Source organism: Rhinoderma darwinii, chromosome 1 (assembly GCF_050947455.1).
Source record: "Rhinoderma darwinii isolate aRhiDar2 chromosome 1, aRhiDar2.hap1, whole genome shotgun sequence".
Taxonomy (NCBI): Eukaryota; Metazoa; Chordata; class Amphibia; order Anura; family Rhinodermatidae; genus Rhinoderma; species Rhinoderma darwinii.
In genome coordinates this window covers 90078910-90092670 of record NC_134687.1, presented here as the reverse complement: position 1 = coordinate 90092670, position 13761 = coordinate 90078910, and the positions used below count along the sequence as shown (strand labels likewise).

General features: G+C 40.1%; 1 protein-coding gene across 1 annotated transcript in view; it reads right to left on the bottom strand.

Moving 5' to 3' along the window:
• Window positions 1-302: 302 nt before the first annotated feature.
• LOC142736331 (EF-hand calcium-binding domain-containing protein 6-like) overlaps window positions 303-13761 on the bottom strand; it is a 159577-nt gene continuing 146118 nt past the window's right edge. Inside the window, exon 19 of the mRNA XM_075849637.1 lies at window positions 303-1095. Coding sequence (XP_075705752.1) covers window positions 838-1095 — 258 coding nt within the window. The 3' untranslated portion in view covers window positions 303-837. The remainder of the gene's footprint in view (window positions 1096-13761) is intronic.

Sequence of the window (13761 nt, the reverse complement as noted above, 5' to 3'; positions counted from 1 at the left end):
GTGAGTGACGTCACAGCGTGATCTGCCAGAAGCTGGGCGTTCTGAAGAGAAGTGGATGATACTTCTCATCAGAACGCCCAGCTAGTAAAAGTATTAAAAACGCCCCGATGTACGCACATAATACACGCCCACTTGGACTTTTACTTTTAAACACACCCACTTGGACTTTTGCAAGCCTCATTTGCATAACTACAAAAATGGTCATAACTTGGCCAAAAATGCTCGTTTTTTAAAAATAAAAACGTTACTGTAATCTACATTGCAGCGCCGATCTGCTGCAATAGCAGATAGGGGTTGCAAAATCTGGTGACAGAGCCTCTTTAAGCGACCGCTGGCCCATTTATTGTTTCTACAGGCACAGCAGCTCGGCCATATGGCAACAGTGCCTGGTACTGCAGCTCAGTCCCATTCAAGTGAATGTGCCAGGTATAGCCACACGCATATGTATGGCGCTGTGACGAACATTAATATTTGTCACTCTGAAAACCCTTTTAAGAAAAAAATAGGAAAAACATGGACTGTATAAGAATTGAGGGGGAAGATCCTACAAAAGAGCGTATAAGTCACCCATTTTCTATGGTTTAAAGAACTCATTTAATGATGAGAAAGAATGTTAATTCCTAAACTATGTTTCAAAACATTTCAAACACAGAAATTTCAAAGACTTGAGTTTCACCTGCAGCACATACTACATGAGCCGGTAAAGCAATAGGATGGTTCTCCAGTGCTGTGGATTACAAATCCCACCATGTTCAGTCAACCTCTGCTCCTCAACAGCTGGAGAGCCATCCTTATAGGAATGGGAATGAGCAATCTAAGCGCTTGTTTGGAGGAAACTTAGACTATGTTTGCCAGTGGTGTTGTTGGGCTAGAAGTGCTCTCTTTTTTACTTGTGTGATCTAGAAAAGATTTGTAGTTGATGCGGCCATCCATATTCTGGTCATATTTGGACATGATGTGATAAATCTCATCTTCGTCAAGCACAAAGTTGCAGAGCTTCAAAACAGATCTAAACTCAGGTAGAGATAAGTAGCCGCTGCTGTCCATATCCAGCTTCTTGAAAGCTCTACGTAGAGTCTTCCATTCTCCTTTCAGCTGTACATTAGAAAAGATGGTAGTTTAAATCCCCCCGTATCTACTTGGGAACTTTTTACTATTTAAATATCTCTATGTTTATGGTGAACAAAACTTTACAACTTTATATAATTGTAATAAAATTCAACATTCATTGCTTCGATTTAGAAGACTGAGGAGGTCTGTCCATAGTATAGTAGTTTATGATGACAGGTACATATTTTTATCATAAACAATGTCCGCTTTGCATATGCTTAAAAGAAGAAATTGAGTCTTGTCCACTGACTAGGATCTTGAATTGGGGGGTTCCAGTTATAAGTAAATAAATATAGTTTAATCATTATACAAGGAAAAGTTATGCAATTTTCCAATATAATTTGCTTTTCAATTTCTTAACATTTGATCTCAAGATCTTTGATTGCTGGAAGTGAATGGGCACAGACTGAAAACCTGTACAGACATAAAACTCCTCACAGATAAGGGCATGGCCAGATTGGGCTGGTTGGCTGCCACCTACACAGTCCTTATTAATTATAGCTATAAAATGAAGCCTATTCACTTCAGGTGTCTGATCAATCTTAGCTATATGCGGCGCTGATCAGACACGCTGAGATGTGGCAATGGGTACAAGAGGCATGAGGTTGGTCGCATCTGTACTGTATAATCAAGCAGCAGAGGAAGTGCTTCCTCTCACCAGCTGGAAAGAACCTGCCCACCAGTCCAGCATTGGTGGGGCAGATTTCACAGACCTCTTTAGATAAGAAAAGAGAATGGCACTGCTGAGCGGCTGCTGTTTTCAGAGCCAATAAGCAGCCACGGGACCTGGTATACAATAACTGATCAGCAGCGCCACTCTCTCTTTTACAGCCTGCCGTAAACCAACAACTCTCTAGTAGTTGCAGGGAAATTAAAATCTGTTCGAATCTGCGTAAGAGTCTCTGTCACAGTGTTTGTCAGATTTTGATGGGAAAAATAGGGCTACATGCTGAGTAACAATGGACACCACGTTAGAATCCAAAAACGATCATTGTAAGTCAATGCCATCGGTTTGAGTGGCGCGTATGTAGTATGTGTTATAGTTGTGAGGGGCACATGCGCTACGTGTTCCAGGTTATTCATGTGTAAAGTATTCATGGCGGCATTATTCATGTGCACAGTATATAGTGGCATTATCCCTTTGGGATCAATATATATTATTGTATTATATATATAGCAGCATTATTCATGTGAACGGTATATATGGCGCCAATATATATGTTGTGAGGTGTTTATTGTCAGAAGATCGAGGCAAGCGAGTTCACATCAGTCAGAGACAGTGACACAGCAATTATAGTCCAAAATGAGAAAATAAGCCTTTTAGATTTCAGGCAAAAACAAAAGAAACCCGCTCGGCTGAGCACTAACTACACAAGTACAGTCCCTTACTATACCAGGCACTGGAGACTCGGTAACACAGACTTTTACTCACAGACAGCAGGCTATGTCTCAGACTCAGAAGTCAGACCCATACATGAGCAAGTCATCACTGTGTCTGCACCTTCTTATGCCCAGAATATAGGTGTAGCCAATTGACCAGCAGTCGAGCCCTAATGACATAGAGATTTGGGAATTCACCTTATTCTTCCCCCGTCCGACTCCAGGTCCTTTTCGAACCAGCCAGATTTGAGAAGTCTGAGCTTTCCATTTTAAACGACACATTCCCTGGAGACTAAGGCCCCATGCATACAGCAGTGCATGTAATCAGAGGTCGCTACTGCGGGCACGACCGGCCGTCGGTGGCCGCGGACAGCCGCCTGCATTTTCAGCCGGTGCACCATGTACAAGGTATGAGAGTATGTCCCGTAAAAAGCAAAAGAACGGAAATGTCCTATGTTTTGCGGTACATTTCTACGGACGGACATCTTACCATAAATATACATCGAAATAGAAGTAAATGCGTCCATAATTGCGGACCGAAATTGCGGTCCACAATTACGGACGATTTTTACGGTCGTGTGCATGGGAGCTAAGGGTATGTTCACACGCAAAATTAAAAATGGCTGAAAATTACCCTTGTTTTCAAGGGAAAAAAACGCCTCGTCTGAACTAGACACCGGTTTGCCCATTGATTTCAATGGGAAGCTGTTTGTCGGCGTTTCGCTAGTGTTTTTCAAGGCATATTTTGAGGCGTTTACGCCCCGAAATACGCATGAAAACACTGCGTGTGAACATACCCTAAGACACATGAAACAGGATAAATGTACCTTCGCTCAATGACTGTCTCAGTCACTGTCTCAAAATGTGTTAAGTATATATAGAAGCAGGATTCAAGTGTACAGTATATAGTGGCGTTATTCATGTATACAGTATATAGTGGTGTTATTCATGTGTATAGTATATATGGTGGCATTGTTCATGTGTATAGTATATATAGCAGCAGGATTCATGTGTACAGTATATAGTGGCGTTATTCATGTATACAGTATATAGTGGTTTTATTCATGTGTACAGTATATATGGTGGCATTGTTCATGTGTATAGTATATATAGCAGCAGGATTCATGTGTACAGTATATAGTGGCGTTATTCATGTATACAGTATATAGTGGTGTTATTCATGTGTATAGTATATATGGTGGCATTGTTCATGTGTATAGTATATATAGCAGCAGGATTCATGTGTACAGTATATAGTGGCGTTATTCATGTATACAGTATATAGTGGTGTTATTCATGTGTACAGTATATATGGTGGCATTGTTCATGTGTATAGTATATATAGCAGCAGGATTCATGTGTACAGTATATAGTGGCGTTATTCATGTATACAGTATATAGTGGTGTTATTCATGTGTACAGTATATATGGTGGCATTGTTCATGTGTATAGTATATATAGCAGCAGGATTCATGTGTACAGTATATAGTGGCGTTATTCATGTATACAGTATATAGTGGTGTTATTCATGTGTATAGTATATATGGTGGCATTGTTCATGTGTATAGTATATATAGCAGCAGGATTCATGTGTACAGTATATAGTGGCGTTATTCATGTATACAGTATATAGTATATATTCATGTGTACAGTATATATGGTGGCATTGTTCATGTGTATAGTATATATAGCAACATTTTTAATAATTTTCTACAGTACATAGTGGCGTTATTCATGTGTACACTATATGGCAACATTTTTCATGTGTACAGTATATAAGTATATAGTGGTGTTATTTATGTTTACAGTATATATGGCGGCATTAGTCATGTGTATAGTATATATATAGCAGCAATATTAATGTGTAACATATATATCATGGCATTGTTTGTGTACACAGTATATGTCACATTATTCATGTGTACGGTATTAATGGAGGCATTATTCATGTGCACAGTATATAGTGGCATTATTCATGTATGTATTATATATAGTAGCATTATTCATGTGAACGGTGTATATGGCAGCATTATTTGTTTGTGTAGTACATATAGCAGCCTTAATCATCTATACAGTATATGGTGGCGTTAGTCATGTGTACAATATGTATGGCACCATTATTCATGTATATAGTATACAGTATATACCAGCATTACTTATGTGTACAGTATATATGGCAGCATTATTCATGTGTACAGTATATAGTGGCATAATTTATGTTTACAGTGTATATGGTGGCATTATTCAGGTGTATAGTATATATAGCAGCATTATTAATGTGTACAACATATATGATGTCAATGTTTGTAAACACAGTACATGTCGCATTATTCATGTGTACAGTATTTAGGGACATTTATGTGTACAGTATTGATGACAATGTTCATGTGTACACTATATATGACTGCATTGTTCGTGTATACGGTGTATAGTGGCATTTGAGTGGGGAGTAAGGATCACTAAAATATTAATTTGATCCACCGCTTGTCCCAGGTCTTAAAGGGCCAGCGTGCGCACCAGGAATATTGCTCCAAACTAATCCCAGCACACCCTGGACTTTAATAGGAACTCTGCCCACTTACTCAGTGCTTGAGCAATGTTGTGTCTAACCCTGTGTTAGTCTTCAAAGATTCTATAATCTGTTTCTGTATCCAGTGTCCGTGACCACTTCAGTATCCGTGTCCGGTGTCCGTGTGAAGTCCAGTGTCTGTGACAACTTCAGTATCCGTGTTTGGTGTCCGTGTCAAGTCGAGTGTCCATGACAACTTCAGTATCAGTCTCCGGTGACCGTGTCAAATCTAGTGTCCGTAATGACTTCAGTATCTGTGTCCGGTGTCCGTGTCAAGTCCAGTGTCTATGACGATTTAGTATCCATGTGCGGTGTCCGTGTCAAGTCTAGTGTCTGCGACGACCTCGGTATCTGGGTCCTGTATTCGAGACAAGTCCGATTATCCAGCATAAGCCAGCTTCTGACTATCCAGCACAAGCCAGCTTCCGACTATCCAGCACAAGCCAGTTTCCGATTATCTAGCACAAGCCAAGTTCCGATTATCCAGCACAAGCCAGCTTCCGATTATCCAGCACAAGCCAGCTTCCGATTATCCAGCATAAGCCAGCTTCCAATTATCCAGCACGAGCCAGATTCCGATTATCCAGCACGAGCCAGCTTCCGATTATCCAGCACGAGCCAGCTTCCGATTATCCAGCACGAGCCAACTTCCGATTATCCAGCACAAGCCAACTTCAGATTATCCAGCACAAGCCAACTTCCGATTATCCAGCACAAGCCAACTTCCGATAGTCCGGCACAAGCCAGCTTCCGATAAACCAGCGCAAACCAGCTAACCAGGTACTCTCGTCACAGTGACTGTTACTGATGTTTGTTTGGCCAGCTTATACTCCGTTACAGCGGAGTGTCCCAGTGGGTCCACATTCCCCAGAGCCGTGACAATAGTGAATAGTACCTTCCACATAAATATATTAACATTAATGAGCAGGAAACCAAGTAAGGAAAATTAGGTTCTGGTCTGTATACCTCATTTACCTTACTTGGTTTTCCTGACTACTAATGTTTATATATATATATATATATATATATATATATATATATATATATATATATATGTGGAAGGTACTATCCGCTATTCACTTATATAACCATGGCTTATCAGCCTCCTATTGCACTATTTGCACATTATGGCAGTATGGGGTTCTGAGAACTGGGTCAATGAGGGGATCTATTTTTCTTGGGTAATGTGTATCTTGTATTACATGTTTTTTTTATATGAACTGATCATTAATAAAGAATTGTTATATTTTGGTAGCAAAGTACATGTGTGTTTTTTTGTAGGTAGTTACTTTTAATATTAGACAAATATAACCAAAGAAAACACAAAATGCTGTTTTACAATGATTGCTTCATTTATTGGGGAAGAAGGCTGTTTAGCCCTACCAGGCCCTATGTGAAAAAGTAATTTCCCCCTTAACTGCTAAATCAACCAATTAACCAAATTCAATTGGGTTAAATTTCACAAGCCACACCGAGGCATAATTACTGCCAGACCTGTTGAAGCTAAACATTACCTAAATACAGGCTGTCTGGTGATGTGAAGCCAGCTAGAAAGTCTCAAAAAGAAGCACATGATACCATGCCCTTAAGAGATTCAAATACATATGCCAAACAAAGTCATTGAAGTCTACCGGTCTGGAAAGGGTTACAAAGTCATTGATAGGGATTTGGAACTCCAGCAAATCACAGTGAGAGCCATTATCCACAAATGGAGCAAACCTGGAACAGTGGTAAACCTCCCCAGGAGTGGCCTGTTTACCAAAATTTCACCAAGGCTCATCCAGGAGGTCCCAAAACATAACCCAGAATAACATTTAAAGAACTGCAGACCTCACCTGCCTCATTTAACCCCTTCCCGACATACGGCGTATATATACGGCGCTGTCGGGAGGTGGTTCCCGCAAAGCGCCGTATATATACGGCGCAGTGATGGTGCGGGCTCAGAAGCAGAGCCGGCACTATCACTGCGGGGGGACAGCTGTATTATACAGCTGGCACCCTCCTGTAACTGCCAGGACCGGAGCTACTCTCCGATCCGGCAGATTAACCCCTCAGATGCTGCGCTCAATAGAGCGCAGCATCTGATAGGTTTTCACCCGATCGGCAACCCAGTGATGCAATCGCTGGGTTGCTGTGGCAATCGGACGCCAGAAAATGGCGTCCGAGTCTGCCTTGTACGGGAGCCGATGAGGACCCGCCTGCGGCGAGTCCTCATAGGCTTGCTGTCAGTGAATAACTGACAGCGCTAATACACTGCACTACGTATGTAGTGCAGTGTATTAGAGTAGCGATCGGGGCATCAGGCCCTCATGTCCCCTAGTGGGACAAGTAAAAAAAGTAAAAAAAAGTAAATAAAAATGTGGTAAAACAATAAAAAACACACACATTTCAAATAAAAATAAAGCTAAACTGACTTTTTTCCCATAGTAAGTATTTTATTATGGGAAAAACCGTAAAAATAAAAAAAACTATACATAATTGGTATCGCCGCGTCCGTAACGACCCAAACTACAAAACTATTATGTAATTTATCCCGCACGGTGAACGCGGTAAAAAAAAAACATGAAAAACAGCGCCAGAATCTTTGTTTTTAGGTCACATCTCCTTCCAAAAAATGCTATAAAAAGTGATCAAAAAGTCACATTTACTCCAAAATAGTACTAATAAAAAACGCCAATCCGTGCCGCAAAAAATAATCCCTGACACCGCTTTGTGCACGCAAAAATAATAAAGTTATGGGTCTTAGAATATGTCGACAGAGAAAACAAATGATTTTATAAAAAAAGTGATTTTATTGTGCAAAAGCCGCAATACATAAAAAAAACTATATAAATTTGGTATCGCCGTAATCGTATCGACCCGCAGAATAAAGCTAACATGTAATCTAGGGCGCACTGTGGATGCAGAGAAAAAAAAACAATAAAAAACTATTCCAGAATTGCTTGTTTTTGGTAATTTCCTTTACCAAAAAATGAAATAAAAAGTGATCAAAAAGTCGTATGTGTTCTAAAATGGTACCAATAAAATCTACAGCCCGTCTCGCAAAAAACAAGCCCGCACACCGCTCAATCAACTGAAAAATAAAAAAGTTACGGCACTAGTAATGCGGTGATGAAAAAACATCTCAATGCGCAGGCCGGAGGGGAACATTCCTGCAGTTTTAGGGCCCTAGTATTTAGGAACTAGGAAAGGGAATGGACATAGCACATCCGCTGGAAGCGAGGGCGCCCGTATTATACCAGCGCAAAACTTTCCCAGCAATATTTCCCAAACTACGAAGGAGAAAAAGTCCCCAAAATGTGCAGAGCGTTACAAAGGAGGGATAAGAAAGAAAACCGTTTATCAGTGTGACGCCGGCCTGCGCATAACGGATCGCTTCACAGCGTAACACACATCTATGGATAATTGTATTATTTACCCCATGATTATACCCTCCTATTATGCCCTGATATACTCCGCACAGATTACATATGCCACCACATTATAAGCTGAAATACCAGCAAAACCCCAAACAGAACTATTACCAAGCAAAATCCATGCTCAAAATGGCGGTCTTTCCCTTCTTAGCCCTACAGTGTGCCCAAACAGCAATTTATGGCCACAAGTAAGGCATTACCATGCCCGGGAGAACCCGCTTAACAATTTATGGGGTAAGATTCTCTAGGGGCACAACATCTTGTGCGGTGAATGGGCAGATCAGTGGAGAAATTGCAATTTTCACTTTGCACCATCCACTGCGTATTCATTTCTGAAAAACACCTGTGGAGTCTAAATTGTCACTACATCCCTTGATAAATGCCTTTAGGGGTGTAGTTTCTAAAACGGGGTCACTTTTGTTTTTGTACATCAGGGATTTTGCAAATGCAACATGGCATCCGCAACCCATTCCAGCAAAATCTACGCTCCAAAAGATAAATACCGCTCCTTTTCTTCTGAATGCTCCCATATATGTAAACAGTCGATTATAACCACATATGGGGTGTTACCGTACTCGGGAGAAATTACTTTACAAATGTTGGGGTGCTTTTTCTTCTCTATTCCTTGTAAAAATGAAAAATGTGTATCTAAAACTACATCTTGTTGGAAAAAAAAAATATTTTTCATTTTCATGGCTTAATTCTAATTAATTCAGCAAAAAACCTTTGGGATCAAAATTTTCACTATACCCCTAGATGATTCCTCAGGGGGTGCAGTTTCCCAAATGGTGTCACTTTTGGGGTGTTTCCACTGTACTAGTACTACAGGGGCTCAGCAAATAGGACATGACACCCAGAAACCATTCCAAAATCCAAATGGTGCTCCTTCCATTCTGAGCCCTACCGTGTGTCCAAACAGATGTTTGTGACCACATGTGCGGTATTATTTTACTCGGGAGAAGTTGCTTTACAAATGTTGTGGTGCTTTTTCTCCTTCAGTCCTTGTGGAAATGAAAAAAAAATACCTAAACCTACATTTTCTTTGAAAAAATGTAGATTTTCATTTTTACGGCCTAGTTACAATAAGTTCTGTAAAAAACCTGTGGGGTAAAACTGCTCACTCTACCCCTAGATAATTCCCTCATGGGGTGTAGTTTCCAAAATGGGGTCACTTGTTGGGGGTTTCCACTGTTTTGTCCCCTCAGGAGCTTTGCAAATGCGACATGGCCTCCGCAAACCATTCCTGCTAAATTTGAGTTCCAAAAGCCAAATGGCGCACTTTCCCTTCTCAGCCTCGTCGTGTGTCCAAACAGCCGTTTATTACCACATGTGGGGTATTGTTTTACTCGGGAGAAATTTCTTTACAAATTTTATGGTGCTTTTTCTCCTTTAGTCCTTGTGGAAATGAAAAAAAATTAGCTAAACCTACATTTTATTTGAAAAAATGTAGATTTTCATTTTCACAGCCTACTTGCAAAAATTTCTGCAAAAAACCTGTGGGGTCAAAATGCTCACTATACCCTAGATAATTTCCTCAAAGGGTATAGTTTCCAAAATGGGGTCACTTGTTGGGGGTTTCCACTGTTTTGTCACCTCTGGGGCTTTGCAAATGCGACATGGCCTCCGCAAACCATTCCTGCTAAATTTGAGCTCCAAGAGCCAAATGGCGCTCTTTCCCTTCTAAGCCCTGCCGTGTGTCCAAACAACTGTTTATTACCACATGTGGGGTATTGTTTTACTCGGGAGAAATTGCTCTACAAATGTTGTGGTGCTTTTTCTACTTTAGTTCTCTTGGAAATGAAAAAAAATTAGCTAAACCTACATTTTATTTGAAAAAATGTAGATTATCATTTTCATGACCTAGTTCCAAAAATTTTTGCAAAAAAACTGGCCGGTCAAAATGCTTGCTACACCCCTAGATAAATTCCTCGAGGGGTATAGTTTCCAAAATGGGGTCACTTGTTGGGGGTTTCCACTGTTTTGTCACCTCAGGGGCTTTGCAAATGTGACATGGCCTCCGCAAACCATTTCTGCTAAATTTGAGCTCCAAGAGCCAAATGGCGCACTTTCCATTCTAAGCCCTGCCGTGTGTCCAAACAACCGTTTATTACCACATGTGGGGTACTGTTTTACTCGGGAGAAATTGCTCTACAAACGCTGTGGTGCTTTTTCTACTTTAGTTCTTTTGGAAATGAAAAAAAATTAGCTAAACCTACATTTTATTTGAAAAAATGTAGATTTTCATTTTCATGGCCTAGTTCCAAAAATTTTTGCAAAAAAACTGGCCGGTCAAAATGCTTGCTACACCCCTAGATAAATTCTTCGAGGGGTGTAGTTTCCCAAATGGGGTCACTTTTGGGGGGTTTCCACTGTTTTAGTTCCACTAGACCTGTTCAAAGCTGACATGGTGCCTAAAATATATTCTAATAAAAAGGAGGCCCAAAATCCACTAGGTGCTCCTTTGCTTCTGAGGCCGGTGCTTCAGTCCAGTAGCACGCTACGGCCACATGTGGGATATTTCCTAAAACTGCAGAACCTGGGCAATAAATATTGAGTTGCATTTCTTGGGTAAAACCTTCTGTGGTACAAAAAAAATGGATTCAAAATGAATTTCTGGAAAAAAATAATGAACTTTGTAAATTTCACCTCTACTTTGCCTTAATTCCTGCGCAATGTCTAAAGGGTTAAGAAACTTTCTAAATGCTGTTTTGAATACTTTGAGGGGTGCAGTTTTTAAAATGGGGTGACTTATTGGCGGTTTCTAATATCTAAGGACCTCAAAGCCACTTCACAACTGAACTGGCCCCTGTAAAAATAGCATTTTGAAATTTTCTTGAAAATGTGAGAAATTGCTGCTAAAGTTCTAAGCCTTGTAACGTCCTAGAAAAATAAAATGATGATCAAAAAACGATGCCAATCTAAAGTAGACATATGGGGGATGTTAGTTAGCAACATTTTTGTGTGGTATAACTGCCTGTCTTACAAGCAGATGAATTTAAATTGAGAAAAATTTTAATTTTTGCAATTTTTCGCTAAATTTTGGTGTTTTTCACAATAAATACTGAATGTATCGGGCAAATTTTGCCAGTAACATAAAGTCCAATGTGTCACGAGAAAACAATCTCAGAATCGCTTGGATAGGTAAAAGCATTCCGGAGTTATTACCACATAAATTGAAACATGTCAGATTTGAAAAATGAGGCTCTGTCAGGAAGGTCAAAAGTGGCCAAAGAGGGAAGGGGTTAAGGTCAATGTATACAATTATGAAATAGTAAAAATGTCATCAATTGGAGAGATGCAAGGAACAAACCACCGCTGACCAAAAAGAACACAATGGCTCGTCTCGCATTTGCCAAAACACATCTAGAGGACGCTCAAGACTTTTGGGATAATATTCTGTGCACTAATGATTTAAAGGTGGAACTTTTTGGAACACATGCATCTCATTACATCTGGCGTAAAAGTAACACTGCATTCCACCGTAAGAAAATCATACCAACAGTCAAGCATGGTGGTAATAGTGTGATGGTCTGAGGCTGCTTTTACTTTTGCAGGACCTGGACGACTTGTCATAATTGATGGAATCATGAGCTCTGCCCCCCCATCCGAAAATCCTGTCGGAGAATGTCCGCCTGTCAGTTTGCGACACAGTTGGGTTATACAGGAGGAATATGATCCGAAGCACACAAGCAAGTCCATCTCTGAGTTGCTCAGAAGATACTAAATAAAAGTTTCGGAGTGCCGTGTCAAATTTCTGACTTGAATCCTATTGAGATGCTGTTGCAAGACCTTAAACAGGCAGTTTATGCTCAAAAAATCTCGAATGTGGCTGAAATAAAACAGTTCTGCAAAGAAGTGAGGTCCAAGGGTGGTACAACCAGTTATTAGGTTTAGGGGGGCAATTACTATTTAACATGGGTGATATACGGATGTAGCTATTTTTATCTTGACTCTGAAAACTTGCTGCAGCGTGCACAACAGAGACAAACGGAAACCATGGGCACCGGATCCGTCACCATTGAAATCAATGGTGTTGGAAACAGAAACCTCTGGTTTGCGTCTGTGTCAGTTTGTGCCTGTTCAGGGTCCCGTTGTGACGAAGAGCTCAGACGGAACATCAGAACGGGACCCCAACGCAGATGTGAACAGAGCCTAATGTGTTAAGAGTCAAGATAAAGACGGCTACATCTGTAGACTGAATAAATCTTTATCCTCAGTAAATCAAATGATCATTTAATGGCTGTATTTTGTGTTTTCTCGGGTTGTCTTTATCTTAAAATTAGTTGGACAAATTTAATTTGACAAATGTTTAAAAATAGAAGAAATCGGGTGAGGGGGAAATAGTTTTTTACAGCACTGTAGGTTAGGCCTGTTTTCAGCCTCTGGATGTAAACAATATTGTTCCCCTTAACGAAAAGAAAAACCTAGATCTAGAAGTTTTCATATACAATGATTAAGCTTCATCTACATCAACCAGAAGTGATAAATTATAGATGATGATGTTATAAACACACTGGGGCTCACCCTACAGTGTTAAGCATTTAAATATACTGAAATGCAATGATGTTAGTAAATGAGGAAAGAAAAGTTAAGGAAGAGATTACCTTTTTTTTTTTTTAACAATAATTGTATGATATAGACCTAAGGTGACTTTTTGTTTCAAAATACAGTATTGTGCAAAAGTTTTAGGTAGTTGTAGAAAAATGCTGCAAAGTAAGAATGCTTTCAAAAATAGAAGTGTTCATATATTTTATCAATTAACAAAATGCAAGTGAATGAACAGAATAGATATCGGAATCAAATCAATATTTGGTGTGACCACCCTTTGTCTTCAAAACAACATCAATTCTTCTAGGTACACTTGCACACACTTTTTGAAGGAACTCGGCAGGGAGGGAGAACTAAGATCTAGATCTTCTGTGAATGTAGGCTTCCTCAAATCCTTCTGTCTCTTCATGTAATCCCAGACAGAGTCGATGATGTTGAGACCAGGGCTCTGTGGGGGTTGTATCCTCACTTCCAGGGCTCTATGTTCTTCTTTACGCTGAAGATAGTGCTTAATGACATTGGCTGTATGTTTGGGGTCATTGTCCTGCTGCAGAATAAATTTGGAGCCAATCAGACACCTCCCTGATTGTATTGCATGATGGATAAGTTTCTGCCTGTATTCAGCATTGAGGGCATCATTAATCATGACCAAATCCCCAACTCCATTTGCTGAAATTGAGCCCAAAACTTCCAAGGAATCTCCAACGTGCTTCACTGTTGCCTGCAGACACTTATTAT